The sequence below is a fragment of the Myotis yumanensis genome, unplaced genomic scaffold (genome assembly GCF_028538775.1).
Source record: "Myotis yumanensis isolate MYYU_CA2020_CCGP unplaced genomic scaffold, mMyoYum1.0.hap1 SCAF_7, whole genome shotgun sequence".
Lineage (NCBI taxonomy): Eukaryota > Metazoa > Chordata > Mammalia > Chiroptera > Vespertilionidae > Myotis > Myotis yumanensis.
The window spans coordinates 34,668,183-34,683,745 of NW_027223758.1; the positions used below are offsets into that span (position 1 = coordinate 34,668,183).

Genomic DNA, 15,563 nt, shown 5'->3' on the forward strand with positions numbered 1-15,563 from the left:
TCCAATCAGAAGGCCTGAGATTAGCCATCTTTGCCTATTCATTCATTCATTTACTTTTTCACTGAAAAAGTCACCAACATCCAGCTGTGCAGGATCTGGAAGAGAACTCCTGCTGGATGACCCAACAGAGGGCTCCAGTGGGCGTCTCCAAGCAACAAGGGCCCTGCTAGAGCCCTGGGCTCCCCCCAGGCTCTACCTGCTGCCTTCACCATGTGACCAGCTGCCAGAGCTCATCACAACACCTCCCCCACAGCATTCTGGGGGCTAACTCTGATGTCATCTTCTCGCAGAAAACCTTGAGTCCACCTATCCCAAAGGCCACCCCGACAGCCAACTGACCCTTCTTGACACCTGCAGGTCCCAGAACCCAAGATGCATCCATTTTGGAAGCTCCTGATCCTCCTCTGTTTGCTGTCCTTGCCCTCAGCACTGCACAAGCAGCCCTGGCCTGGCCTGGCCAAGGCCCACGCAAACAGCAAATCCACCCTGGTGAGAAGTAAGCTAAGCCCATGCTCTGCCGGTTGTCACAGGGCGGGTGGGGACGGCATCACCTGGGCCTCGCCACTGACTTGCTGTATGGCATTGGGTCAGTCACTTACCCTCTTTTCTTCCATTTTTCTTAGACCTCAAGTACAGACAATTGAGGTTGACTTGATCATGCACCAATTCATAGCACATTATCATCATCATGAGTCAGGGCAAGGCCCCTCTTTGATTTGATTTTATGTTATTTTCCTTCTTACCTCTTATTCGCACTCCCATTCCCTCTTTCTTGGCAGGCACTGCCGTGTGTATGAGTTTAAATATGCCCAGATCTTTGTAAAGCATGCAGTGTTTTTACTTTACATAATGATATTGCCCAATAGATCTCATTGCTTCTGACTGGTTTCACTGAACACTGTTGACATCTGTGGCTTCAGACTGGTGCAGATATTCATCCGCTTCACCACCACTTGGCCATTTCCCTAGGGATGGACACTTGAGTTGTCTCTAACTCCCCACCATTGTAAACTTCTCTGAGATGAACATCCTTGCATGTGTCTCTAGGGGAATGTCTCTGAGATATACCCAAAGACAAATAGCTGGGCTCTATGGCAGGTGAAAACTCAATTTAACTAAAGATTGCCAGATTTCACGGTAGAATGTCAGTGCCAGTCTACGCTAACTCCAGTAATAAACAAGCATACCTGTCTCTTCATGTTTCCCAACACTGGAGAGTATTCATCTGTGCCAGCCTACTTGGGCTGCCATAGCAAGATACCACAGACCAAGTCGCTAAAACAACAGACACTTTCTCACAGTTATGGAGATTGAAAATCCAAGATCAAGGTGCCCACAGAGTTGGTTTCTGGTGAAACCTTTCTTCCTAGGTTGGCCACCTTCTTGCTGTGTCCTCACATGGCCTTTCCTCTGTGTGTTGCAGAGAGAGAGAATGCACTGGTCTCTTTCTCTTCTTGTAAGGACACTAGTCCTATTGGATTAGGGCCCCACCCTCTCCCTCTCCCTCTTCCCCTCCCCCTCTCCCTCTCCCTCTCCTTCTCCCTCTCCCTTCCTTTCTGAAATCAATAAAAATATTTTTTAAAAGAATTCCATGAACTGGGTATTATTACTGCTCCTATTATACCAGTGATGGCGAACCTTTTGAGCTCGGTGTGTCAGCATTTTGAAAAACCCTAACTTAACTCTGGTGCCGTGTCACATATAGAAATTTTTTGATATTTGCAACCATAGTAAAACAAAGACTTATATTTTTTTAAATATATTTTATTGATTTTTTTACAGAGAGGAAAGGAGAGGGATAGAGAGCCAGAAACATCAATGAGAGAGAAACATCGATCAGCTGCCTCCTGCACACCCCCTACTGGGGATGTGCCTGCAACCAAGGTACATGCCCTTGACCAGAATCGAACCTGGGACCTTTCAGTCCCCAGGCCGATGCTCTATCCACTGAGCCAAACTGGCTCTGGCAACAAAGACTTATATTTTTGATATTTATTTTATATATTTAAATGCCATTTAACAAAGAAAAATCAACCCAAAAAAATGAGTTCGCGTGTCACCTCTGACATGCGTGTCATAGGTTCGCCATCACTGTATTATACAGATGAGGAAATCCAGAATCAGGGAGCTAACAGAGCTAAGATTTGAACCCAGATCTGTGACTCCAGACACAACTTTAGTTTATAGGCAGCAGAAACATGGGGAGCTGAAAAAGGGTCTGGGAGCTGGCCCTGGAGGAAGGAGGGTGAGGTATAACAATGGTTTCTGCAGCTCTGCAGTAACCCGTAGTATGGGTCCTAATCATAGGAAGGGTCAAGTCAGTGAAATAAATGTGTCCTATGGTGAGCTCTGGGGTTTGTCAGAGCTGGACCCATCCTGGGCAGGAGAGTCTAGAGCCAAGAGAGGAAGAACTTAAACATGTCCATAGCTTTTAAAATCTCCTTCCCTTTTGGAATTCATTCTTTCTTGCTGGGAGCTCCACTCAGTTTATTCTGGGCATGGTGTGAGAAGATTTACATTTATTCTCTCTTTATTTGCCCATATATATATTTCAGTTAGTTTTATTAAAGCCTGGCCAGTGTTGCTCAGTGGTTGAGTGTCAGCCTATGAACCAGGAGGTCATGGTTCGATTCCCGGTCAGGGCACATGCCCAGGTGTGGGCTCCATCCCCAGTGTGAGGTATGCATGAGGCAACCAATTGATGATTCTCTCTCATCATTGATGTTTCTCTCTCTCCCTTGCCTTTCCTTTGAAATATATATATTACAAAAGAAGATAGTCTAGAAAACACATATAGAAAAAAATTCAACCTCCCTAGGTCTACCTATTAAGTTTAATGAATGGGACAAATTAAAATATAATTGTTAATACTACAGTAAAATTGGAAAAGAATTCAGAAGTATGCACAAATGTTAACCATGCTAAGAAATCATCATTTAAAACACTGAAAACCCATATTCTCAGATAATTTAGACACAGCATCTCTTCTTATTGGTGGAAAACTAGAAGCCACTTAAAATTTAATAACAGAGAAATGGTCAAATAAATGTTCTTTATCTATGTGCCAATGTTAAACTATGAAAAAGGCAGAATACATAATTTTAAGTTAACATAATACTTTTTAAAATGTTAGCTTTGAAAGGTAATGTGGCAGTATTTAATCATAATTTAAAAGATCCCTTAGTCCACTGCTTTCACTTCTAGATATCTGTTCTATGAAGCATGCGCACAAAGATGTATGTACAATATATATGCTGCTTGTAGGAATATTTACTTTAATTTTTATTTGATTTTTAAATTTATCTATATTGTTGGGAGTATTACAAATGTTCCTTTTTTCCCCCATTGACTCCCTCCACCTCACACCCACCCCTCCCAGGCCTTCACCACACCATTGTCTGTGTCCACGGGCTATGCATATATGCATATAAGTTCCTCAGTTAATCTCGTTCCATCCACCTTCCACCCCCTCCTTTCCTCTGAAATGCATCAGTCTGTTTCATGCTTCTATGTCTCTGGATCTATTTTGTTCATCAGTTTATTTTGTTCATTAGATTCCCCATATGAGTGAGATCATGTGATACTTGTCTTTCTCTGACTGGCCTATTTCTCTTAGCATATTACTCCCCAGGTCCCTCCATGCTGTCTCCTTTTTTTTTTTTTTTTTTTTTTACAGCTGCATAGTATTCCATGGTGTAAATGTACCATAGCTTTTTTTATTCGCTCATCTACTGATTTGCCCACTTATTTTCATCTTCAACCAACATTTATTGTGATTGTGGCCTACATCTATGTTGGGCTCTGTGCTCCAGACTCAGAGATACAGCTCTGAGTGAATCCTCAACCGAAAGATCTCCTTTGAGCCTCTGTTGCCCACCAGACCCTCTGCAGGAACCTCAGATCACCCCTGCAGAGCTTAAGTTCACAGATGAAGAATGTGGATCTCAGTGTTGGGGGCAGGGGGATGACAGGCACCAAGCACTCAGCAAGGGGGTGCCCGAGATGCAACTCAGGCCTCCTGACTCCAAATCCCCCGCCTTTTCCGACATCGTGCAATGTCGCCGATGCCTTACCCATTTCCAGTTATTACCCAGGGCCTCATGAAGCACAATGCAGAGGGCCGAATTCAGAACATCTGCCTCCTGGACAGTCTGAATAACTCAAAGCAGGTGACTGCAGGGATGGTGGCCTGGCTAATCGGTGGTAGCATGAGCCTCCAGCAGCAGCAAGAAGGCAGGTGAGACGCTGAACCCCATCCCTGGCCCTGGGACTCTTTATAGAGCTATGGGTCAGAAGGCTGGGCTAGAGAATGGAAGTGCAAGGACTGGGACGAGGGAAGGAGATGTAAGGCCCAATAGAAGGATGACCAGGATGGAGTGGGCGTATTTGGGAAGGCAGCACAGCAGAGTAATTAAAAGTGAAGGCTTGGGAGTAAACGTTTCCTCATTTAAACCCTGGCTCTGCCATCAACCTTGGGGAAATTACTGGACCATTCTGGCCTCATCTATAACCCTGGTACCCAGAGCACAGCCTGGATAAACATCTGGGGTGCCAAAGGAACCGAGGACTAGAGTCAGACATCTGAACCCCACTCTATTGCCTGATAGCTGTGTGACTCTGGGCAAGGCATTTGAGCTCTCTAAGCTTCAGCCTTGAGTCCTCATCAATGAAATGGGCAGAATAATTGTCCCTGCTGCTGTGAGTTTTGGGAAGTTTTCTCTGCTGCACATGGTGGATGCCTAGCCATCAGTAGCTACAATTAAACTCACAGAACTGGGCCTGTCCTGCTCACCTCCATTTTCACGCCTTCCTCTTGAGGGATGCAGGCCTCCCCAGCTTCCCAGTCTCAAAGATGCTCACATACACCTGCTGTGCCTGGAGCTCCCTTCTCTCTGCGTCGAATCCCTCATTCTCTCCATTTTAATGAGCACCAATACTCCCCAGCAGGGTTTTTCTTGATGGGCACAGCCATGATCACTTCCCTTCACCCATTCCTTAAACAATTGTTACAAATATTCATTGAGCACCTACTATGTACCAGGACCTAGGCTGGGCACTGAGAATACACCTATAAACCAGACATATAGTCACTGCCTTTTGGGATCTAAATCCTAATTAGTGAGATAGGCCACAAAAGTAAATAACTAATTTCAGGTGAAAGAAGATGTGGAGAAGACAAATATATCAAGGTGAAGGGTGAGAGTGAGGGAGCTGATCAGGAGGATCTGTCTATAGAGGTAACCCTGCCCAGCTGGTGTGGCTCAGTGGCTGAGCATTGATCTATGAACCAGGAGGTCATAGTTTGATTCCCAGTCAGGGCCCATGTCCAGGTTGTGGGTTCCATCCCCAATATGGGGTGTGTAGGAGGCAGCTGATCAATGATTCCATCTCATCATTGATGTCTCTCTGTATCTCTCTCTGTGTCTCTCTCTCTCGCTCTCTGTCTCTCCCCCCCCTCTCTCTCCCACTTCCTTCCTCTCTGAAATCAATTTAAAAAGAAAAAAAGAGATAACCCTTAGGTAGAAACCTGAATGAAGAAGCAAGTAACATGAGGGACATGGGTAGCAGGAAGTGGAAAGACCCTGAGGTAGGAAGGAAATTGATGTTTGAAAAAAAGAACAAGTCCCATGTGGCTGGGTGAGCAAGAAGGCAGGTGAGGCCAGGCACTGAAGGTCTTAAGGGGCTGTGGTGGGTAGTTTGGATTTTATTCCAAGAGCAGCGAGAAACCAGTGGAGAATGTTGAGTGAGAGGGGAGTTAGGTCCCTTTGGCTGCCACATGGATAATGGTCATAGAGAGGCCAAGATCAGGACTGGGAGCCCAGAAGAACTAGAGTATCTCCAGACAGGAAGAGACGGTAACCTGGACCAGGTAAAATCAACAGAGGTGGTGGGGAGTGGCCAAACTCAGGATGTATTTTGCAAGCAGACACATGATTTGCTGATGGTGTGAACGTGGAAATGAGGGATGGAGAGAATCAAAGACAGTTCCTCGGGTTTGGGCCTGGGCAACCTGGGGAGGTGGTGGAGCCATCTACTGAGCGGGGAGGCTTGGTGTGAGAAAGGCCTAGGGTCTGGGTCTGCAGTTGGCTATGGGCTACACAAACCAATATGACAGCGTGGAACTGCAAGGGCACTCTGGGACAGCTTGCAGCCTAGGGCTCCTGTAGGTGGCTCTTGCCCTTAGAGCATCTATAAAAGGCTCTGACTCCAAATGCACTGCCAGGACCTTTTTATAGAAAATCAGCCTTGTTTGTCAGCCCGAGGCCTTGATGTCTGAGGTCCCTCACCCTCACTGGATCTCTGTTCTTTCCTTGTGTAGCGCCAACATCACCAACATTCAGCTGGACTATGGCAGGATCCAGATGTCTGTCCCTAAGGAGTGGTTCTCAGCAAACATCTCACTTGAATTTGACATTGACTTGAGAGTGTAAGTCATATAGAAGCAGGTGTAAGAGGTGCCCCTCCTCCTCACTGGGAACCAGGGAGTTGGGGGGAGGGGGGCCGGGAGGAAATTTGGCAACCTGTGGAACACAAATCTTTCTGGCCCCAACCTGGTTTCAAATCTTGGTTTCCAAATTCACTCACTGTGTGACCTTGGGCAAGTCACTTCATGTCTCTGAGCCTTAGTTCCTTCAGCTGAAATGTGGATGGCAATCACTGGTCGGTGGAGGCAGATCATTTGCTCATTTAAATCTCTGTGCATTCACTACACTGACTTAAAAAAGAGAAGCACTATATCTCATCACCTTTCTCTTCGGTTCAAACTATCCTTCTACTTCCTCAAGGAAAGGGAGGCTGCAGCTCAACAGTAAAAACATAAAAATTAAATAAACTCTCAACCTTTGAATTTCCAAAGGCCCCTAATCTGCTCGATTAAACAGATTTTCAGAAGCCACTCTGGCTAATAGCAGTCTCCTCCTTAACCACCGAGCACAGGATTTAACACGCCGGCAACGTGGAGCCCCACTGGGCCGGTTTGTTGAAAAGGACTCGGAGTGTAGACAGTGCCATCCACACGGAGAGCCACTCTTCGTGCTGGCTGCTTCCACCTCCTGCCTTTTCTCTGTCTCCTGCCATTTGCCCTCTTCCTCCCTCTCTCATCCTCAGGAGGCCCTTCAAAAACAAGACTGCAACGACACATGCACGCATGAACCTCTCTGTGGAGTTCTGGCTCGAGAAAGATGAGTTTGGCCGGAGGGATCTGGCGATAGGCACTTGCCGCGTGGAGCCCAGCAGCGTCCATACAACAGTTCTAACTGAGTAAGGTCCTAGCTGCCCCTCCCCAGGGCTGGGCCCCTTCCTGACTAGCCCTAGCTGGCCCTATCTTCCTGACATGTCTCCACCACCTCCTGGACGGACCCCAAACAGATCTCACCCTTTCCCCAGGATCTGTTCCTTCTCCTGTGTCCCCTCCTAGTGATGGCCCTGCCACCTTCCGAGAAAGAAACCAGACTTCCTCCTCCTCACTCCTTGCAGCCCATCTTCACCGGCTCCCAACAGTAACTTCCTGGCAGCCCCCACTGCTCCCTGCTCTCCATCCTTCTCTCCATCCTTCACTGTGCAGCCCATGGTCCACTTCCTGGACCATTGCAGGAGCCTCCTCCGACTTCCCTTGACTGTACCTCACCTGCTTCACTCCGTTCTCCTCCTGCAGCAGAAGCAACTTTCTAGCACAAGAATCTAGTCATGTCCCCCAGCCGCTGCCTCAAACCTTCCAGCGGTTCTCCAATGGCCTCATAATGCAGAGCAAACTCCTGGATGTCACTCAAGGCCCTACTTGTCCTCTCCCCTGCCCCACCCTGCGGCCCTTTACCCCATAGTCTCTCTCAAGGACCCACCCCTTCATCAACACACCATTTATTTTCACACCACCGTGCTTTTGCACATGCAGATCCTTTTGCTGGGATGCCCTTCCTTCTCTAAAGCTCCTCTTCACCACTCATTCACTCAACAAATATTTACTGAGAACTTACTATTTGCCAGGCACAGCATGCTTCATGCTAGTGATATAGTAGTGAACAAGACATAAAAAAAAAAAAGCTAAAGGAAGATCTATACACTGGCTGACCAAGTCTGTCAACCTCAACAGACTATGAGTCCCTCAAGGGCAAGAGCTCTCTCTGATTTCTCCATGTGGGTCCAGAATGCTGAAAGCAACAAAGTTCTCAGTGGATGTCCATTCATTTACTCATCAAACATTCACTGAGTTCCAGATCATACCAGACATTCACCGAGAGGACAGGGCAAGGAAAAGACTGTGGACTCTGGAGCTCACTGACCTGAATCTAATCTAACCTACACTTACTAGCTGTGTGACCTTGGACAAGTCGCCTCTCTGAATTGTCCCTTTGCTGCTGTCAATGATGCTCCTTGTAGAGGGCTAGCAACAGATGACATAACGGTGTAAGGTATAGTCAATATACTGCACCTAGTAATGTTTTGTCTGTATTTATCTGTTCTGTACATCTACCTCTCTTTCTAGAGATCTCTCAGCAAAGGTAAAACATTTTGTCCGCAATTTTAGACAAAATCTGGAAAAAGTTATCCCACATCTAATAGAAGATCAGGTAAGTTTGAGAAAAATATGTTTGCCTTGGGCATCCTTCAGTCCGAGGGTCTGGGCATATATATTGGCAGTTTGGCAAAGAGTTTCAAATCTTGGGATTTAGAATCTGAAAGATCTCAATTAAAATGTTCAATTTTGCCCTCTACTGACTGTGTATCCTTGGGCAAGTGACTTAGACTCCCTGGGCCTCGGTTTCCCATCTGTAGCGTGGGAACCGCCGCAGTCCCTATTTCATAAAGATGTCGTGAGGATTCAGGGGGATGAAACATGGAAGTGTTGTGTATGGCACCCAGCATGCAGTTGGCACTCAATACAAGGAAGCTAAGCCGCTCTTGCCACGATTCCATGTGGAAGGAAACCCAGTAGAGTCTAAGCTTCCACCACAGGCCCTGTCGTTTTCTTTTCCCCGTCCCGGATCTGACCCTTCTCTTTGTGCTGGTGGTGCAGGTATGCCCTCTAATTGGTGAAATCCTCAGGCAGCTGGATGTGAAACTGCTGAAAAGCCTCATGGGTGAGTGTCTGTATCCATCCAGGGAGGACACAGGATGGAAAAACGGCTGGAAGAGCTCCCCCACTGGGGCCCCCGGTGAGGCCTGTTGAGGGAGCAGTGTCAGCACACGCTCTGAGAACACTTAGAGGAGACCACATTCCTGCCCTCAAGAGAGCTGGGACAGCAGAGGGCACTCCTACATGCAGGCTGGGTCCCACTAAGTCACCTAAACCTCCACATTACCAGAGACTGTAGCTCTTCCACTCAATCCTGTAGGGAGCACTGGCCCCACCCCAAACCTGAGACCACACACTCCAGTTGCAGTTTAAACAGGTATAGTCCCCACCCTCATGGAGCTCACAGTCTAGTGAATGATTGACAACAAGAGCAAATAATCAGATATCATTTGGAAAGAGTTGTAATGGGAATGCTCTGGGCACAGGCCCTTGGCTGGCATGGGTGGATGAGTTTTCTTCCCTGTGCACCTGGGGGTTGGAGGAGCGGACAAGCTGGTGACTGACACCAACTCTTCTCCTTACAGAATAGCCTTCTGCTCGTGAACTCAACCAGCTGTGTGTCAGCCAACCCTCCCCAGGCCAGGCTTGAGTGTCCAGCTGCCTATTGATGATCGGAAAGAGATTCTACCTCTTGTAACCTTAAGTCTCCCTTAGAGTGGGGCTTCCACTGCCCCCAAAACTTTACACAGACTCCATGGACACCCTGTCCTCCCCCATAATAAATTGCAGCTCTTAAGGGTGCTGAGATCCCCTGACAGAGCCCTGAGTTTGGATTCCAGAAGTAAAGGCCTGATGAAGGCTTATCCTGAGACTAAATATGCCTGGGTTTGCTCATCAACCCAGAAATACCAGAGATAACACTCTTTTCCTGTGTTTTGCATCCAGAAGACCATCCATAGATGTGCTCTTCAGTGCAGGGAGGTTCTTATTAAGATTTCCCATGCCTTCATTCATTTAAACCCATACTTATTGAGCACCTACTGTGTGCCAAGGGCTTTGCTGAGCTCCAAAGGAGTATAGAGAAAGAACGACAGAGTAGAAAAGCATAAACATCTGTTGGCATCGAACAGATCTGAGTTCAGATTTAATTCAGCCCAACAAGAAGTTCCATGAGGGTATGGACCATGTGCATCAGGGTGACCAGTGATCCCCAGCTACCAGCAGAGGGCTGACACAGAGTGTAAACTCAGCCAGTATCTGGGGTTAAATGAGTGACCAGGACTCGCTGGCTGTGTTTGGTACAAGGCACTTTACCTCTTGGTCTTCCTCACTTGCAAACTGGGAATAGAAAGCCTACAGGGTGTGGGGCAATAGGAGCCTTCACACTGCTGGCAGGAGGGAGGTTGTACCACCACTTTATAAAACTTGGTGGCAACACCTCCTAACGTGCAACGTATAACATGGCAATTCCACTCCTAGGTCTGTGCTCAACAGAAACATGTGCTTGTGGGCACCACAAGACATGTACAAGATTGCTCATAGCAACAGTGGTCATATTGGCCCCAGAGTAAAAAACAAACAAACAAAAAAAAAACCCTAAATGCCCATCAAAAGAATGCATAAACAGGAGATCTTTGGGGGTAGTCACCCAGCAGAATGCTCTACAGTAATGACAATGACCCGAAAAAGCACACGGCGACATAGATGCATCACACACAACTAAGGAAACCAGACACAAAAGAGCTCATGTTGCCTATTCCATTTACATGAAGCCAAAACAGCAAAACTAATCTATGCTGTTCAAGGTCAAGATACCGGTTACCCCTGGGGAGTGGCTGAGCGACTGGGAGGGGCTCAAGCGAGGCAACGTTCTGTTTCTGGATCTGAGTGCTGATTATGGGGAGGGTGTTCAGTTTGTGATCATTCGTTGAGCTATTCGCTGATGTGCATTTTCTTATTTAGGTTATACTTTAACAAAAATTTTATAAATAAAAATATTGACCATGCAGGATGTTTGTCAGAGTACATGAAAAGCTGTTTGCAGGATGTTTAACATATGCTAAGTCCATAGGGTATGCTTATTTAATGTCATTTAATTCATTGTTAATTATTTGATTAATGACTTAATTCTTCCATAGGTTATGCTTATTTAATGTCATTTACTTCATTTTTATTTGATTAATGTCTATTCAGTTATTAAATATGAGTTCCCACCCTCCTCCACCTGAGGATAGTAAAAGCCTACTGAGAAATCAAAGGGAAATAACACACCTATTAATAATAGTGGCACACACATGTTAAGCTCTTGGCATGTGCCAAGCCTGGTGCCAGAGGCTCACATCAGCATTTCACCAAATTCTTACAGCAACCCATGAACTACTATTCTATTTTACCCGTAAGGACATAGAGACTCAGAGAGAGAAGGCCACTTGCTCAAGGTCATACAGGGATGAAATGACCAAGTTGACTGCACTCAGGCAGCCAGACTCTGGAGCCCATACTCTTGACCACTGTGAAGTCCCCATCCAATCTCCCCTCCCTCCCTTCTAACATCAGCCCCCCAAACACACACACACACACACACACACACACACACACACACACACGGGAATGTGACGAAATATGCGTTCAGCTGAATTGAGAAGCTCAAATAAGGAAGTGTCAACATCTCAGAGATGAGAACAGGGCAAGAGAGACTCATGTCCCCATCTTTCAATTCAGACTCCCTAATCCGAAATGCTTCAGCGGGGATTTGCAACCCTAAACGCCCATGTTCACACAGATGAATCCCCTTGACAGCCTTGAGGTTGTGGGGTTCTTCCTGTTCATGATTAAAGAGCAAACATGGGAGGGGTGGGCCCCATCCTCCAATGAGGTTGCCTGGTCCCTTGGCCAACTTGGCTGTAGTCTGCCTTCCTCCTGACCCCTCCAGGGGTGGCCGGGACCTTCTTCCTCAAGGGACCTCCTCCCGTCTCTTGCATTGTTTTCATTTGAAGGTTCCCAGAGCTGTGGACACATTGTGTGTTCTCCTAGAAGAGCTTGTTGCATAATGGACCTTTGTTATGAGACTGGGGTCTGGAGTGGAGGGTGATTTAAGCAGAAATTCAGCCCCAAATTCTCAGAAATTATCTGTGCCCATAGCTTCAGGCCCTTCCGTCGCAGAGGTCTGACTCTGTGTCAGCTATAGGGCCATGCACTGCATTTGTTTCCCCATTTAACCCTATCCGCAGCCCCGGAGGTAGGTGCTGCCAGCTCCCTGTTGCAGGCAAGGAAACCGCGGCTGGCAGAGGAGAAGCTCTTGCCCGCAGTCGGCTGAACCGGGTTTGGAACTCGGCGCTGTCTGATTTCTCAGCCCTTTCTGAACTGAAGACTGTGATACAAACTTGCTCTTGAAGTTACAAACACTAAAGCCAGACGGCCCCGGTGCGGTCTGAGTTCACTCCTTCCTGGCTAAGTGACCTGGGCAGCTGACTGTCCTCCCTGGGCCTTAGTGTCCCCACAGTTGTTAGAAATGGTATAAAGCTCTAGTGTCCCATGAAAAGCTTTTACTATTATTATTATTAGCTGTAAATGTAAGAGGGAAGATTAATCTTCAAGGTAAGTGCAACTTGCCTTAAGCAAAAATATATTTTCTCATCAAAGTTGGGGCACGTAGCTCCCCGTGAACCCTGTTTGCCCTCTGTCCCCCAACAAAACCACTGGGGCTCCCAAGGCCATCTGACGATCCCCCTCAAACTCAGCCCCCACCTGATCTTGCTCCGGGAACAGAACCAATGTCCCGACACTCCCAGGTTTTGCAGAGTAGGCCGTGGGTGGATCAGAGCCCCTTGAGGAGATTAACTCTGCCCTTTAAAAATGGACCTCTTGGTTCACAAAACACCACCAAGAAAGGCTCCCAACCACAACCACAACCACATCAGATACGTAGGAAGGAGAGGGCACCACCTATAGTTTCTGAGAAACACGTTGGGAAGGCGTTGACGTCAATTGAAGTGTCAGCAGCGTGTCCTTCCACGTTTCCTGATGCCCCACGACCCTTGCCCTGCTTGGGGCAATGGAACAGGCAGCACCTTGGCTTCAAGGAGAGGCAACCTCAGAAGCAGAGAGAAGGCTTTTGAGTTTCCAGCACCCAGGCCTTTGACAAAGCAGTAGTGACATAGGACAGACCAGTGCTCACTAGAGCGGGGTGGGGGGTGGGTGTGACTCGAAAAAGGCAGCATGAGGGTGTTTGGGGGCTGATGGAACTGTTCAACTCCCTGGTTATGATGGTGGTGACAAAGCTACATGTGCATTAAAATTTATAGAACTACACACCAAAGGATAAAAAGCCAATTTTACTGTGGGTTGATTGTTTTATATTTTTTCAAACCTGGGCTTTTCCATTTCAAAACTCAGGGCACAGGAGACATCAAGAATAGCACATATATAATGAATTAAAGCCAGGTTTCCTGCCCCAAGACTAGAAAAGTCCCCATGTTGGGTTGGTAGAGTATGAGAGTCCAAGAGAAATTGAGAAGAACATAGTTCTGGTGGGTTCTGGGAAGTGCCCTTGCTACTGCCCAGGCAAAACCTGTTATGGGGCAACCAATACTCCAAGTTGAGGTGCAGGAGTCAAGGACAGGGAACATCTGTGCCCAAATCCATCCCTTTCTGCCATCAGACATATGCAGCTTCCTTTCTTCAAACCAACATCTGTTACCTGTTCAGTAACTGGATGGATAAGCTTGAACCAGTCCCCTTGACTTACCTGCCTCAGTTTTCCTGCAGATAGCAGCAATCAGACCCAACCCAAAGAGTGGTACCCAGATAACAAAAAACGGGACCCTTTTAAGGATGATTGACAACACACACGCTCTGGAGATAATCTAGTGAGTGCTTGAATGGATAATTGAGGTCAAGCCATGACCCTGGCCCCTTGGAGGCCTCGCTGGACTCTCACAGGAAGTGGGAGCCGTTCCAGGGAAGATCTGACAGGAGAGAAAGCAGAGTGGTTCACTGATGACAGGAGTGTCAAGACACAGGGACAAGTTCTGACTCCACTGCTCATCCACAACTCGCCCTTGTGTCCCTGGAAGTTGTCACCATCTCTGAACCTTGGTGTCCTTACCTAATATTTGAAGGACAACAATACCAATCCCTTCTGAGGAAGACGAGGTTAAAAAGTATGGAGGGCACCCAGCACATAGTAGGTGTTCAATAAATGTGCATTTCCTCCTTTCTTTCTATTGCTTAATAAGGTGTTAGGTTTTGCAGGACAAGACCTGCTCTACTGGTCTAAGAACTTGATCTCTCTAAGCCTCAGTTTTTTCATCTGTAAAACAGATTGCCAAGGTCTAAACTGTGGGGACAAATGCCTTATTACTTCATTCGGGAAAGGGAAGAAGAGAGGCTAAGGTAAAAACCAGGATGCCACAGCATCCCTCAGGCCTGGGAAGCTGGAAAGACTTTCCCAGGATATGAGACTCTCCCATGAAATTTCATGACAGCATGAAATTCACAGATGTGGGAAAGCAAGTCAGTAAGCGTAGAGCATAGCAACTCAGAGAAAGGACTGGAGTGTGAGTGCCCCAGCCCCACGTCCACTGTACGACTCTGCACGTGTCAAGTTGCACTCTGAGCCTCAGTTTCCCCTGTGACAATGGGAGTACTCGTTCCCACCTTACACAAGCTGTGAGGATTCATGAGATGCTGCCTGTGAAAAACAACGTGGTCCTGGCACACAGCAAGTGTTATCTGTTGATGCCGATTTATTGTTATTGTTTTCCCATGAGTGTGTGGCTCTGGGCATTTATCCCCAGTGGGCCTCAGTTTCCTCCTCTGCAAAGGAGGAGCAGCAACCCCTCTCTCCCAGGGTTATGGTGAGAATGGAGAGCCCACAAATAAAGGGAAATCAGAAGCAATTCCATTGGTTCTCAACCTTCCTAATGCCGCAACCCTTTAATACAGTTCCTCATGTTGTGGTGACCCCCAATTTCATTGTTACAAATTGAACATAATTACAGCATAGTGATTAATCACAAAAACAATATGTAATTATATAATGTGTTTTCCGATGGTCTTAGGCAACCCCTGTGAAAGGGTCGTTCGACCCCCGAAGGGTCGCGACCCACAGGTTGAGAACCGCTGAATTAGACTGTTTTTGACACTTTAAGAACAAGATTCCTCTAGTTGGAGAAAAAGACCTGGACAGGAATGGAAAAGGGCCTAGATGTGAGAAGGCTGATGCTTTCTCCCCGTGTTCCAAATTTGATCGTCCAGGTCACCTTGGAACGTGGGTCCCCAGCCTCAGCCCCGCTCAGGAAACCATGAAGTCTTGAGTAACATCCCCATCTCAGGTTTTTCTCTGTTTAACTTGTTAATCAAATGGCTTAACTGACCCACTTACTAATATGATTGGCAATTATTTACTTTGGAGAGCCCTGAAAGACACCACCAGATTGCAGAATTCTGAATTCTCTAGAAACCCATCATCCGATTGCTCGTTTCCTTATTGCCACGCTATAAAAGGGGCTGCCTTCCTGGCAGGAGCGAGCAGAAGAGGGAAGAGGAG

At 47.0% G+C, this 15,563-nt stretch overlaps 1 protein-coding gene across 1 annotated transcript; it reads left to right on the forward strand.

Annotated features, from left to right (window-relative positions):
* The first annotated feature begins 372 nt into the window (after positions 1–372).
* BPIFA3 (BPI fold containing family A member 3) lies at positions 373–9,602 on the forward strand. The gene is made up of 7 exons (XM_070419496.1): positions 373–496; positions 4,084–4,237; positions 6,320–6,427; positions 7,108–7,260; positions 8,483–8,567; positions 9,014–9,077; positions 9,598–9,602. The coding sequence occupies exons 1-7, from the start codon at positions 373–375 to the stop codon at positions 9,600–9,602; spliced, it is 693 nt and encodes a 230-aa protein (XP_070275597.1).
* The last annotated feature ends 5,961 nt before the right edge of the window (positions 9,603–15,563 follow it).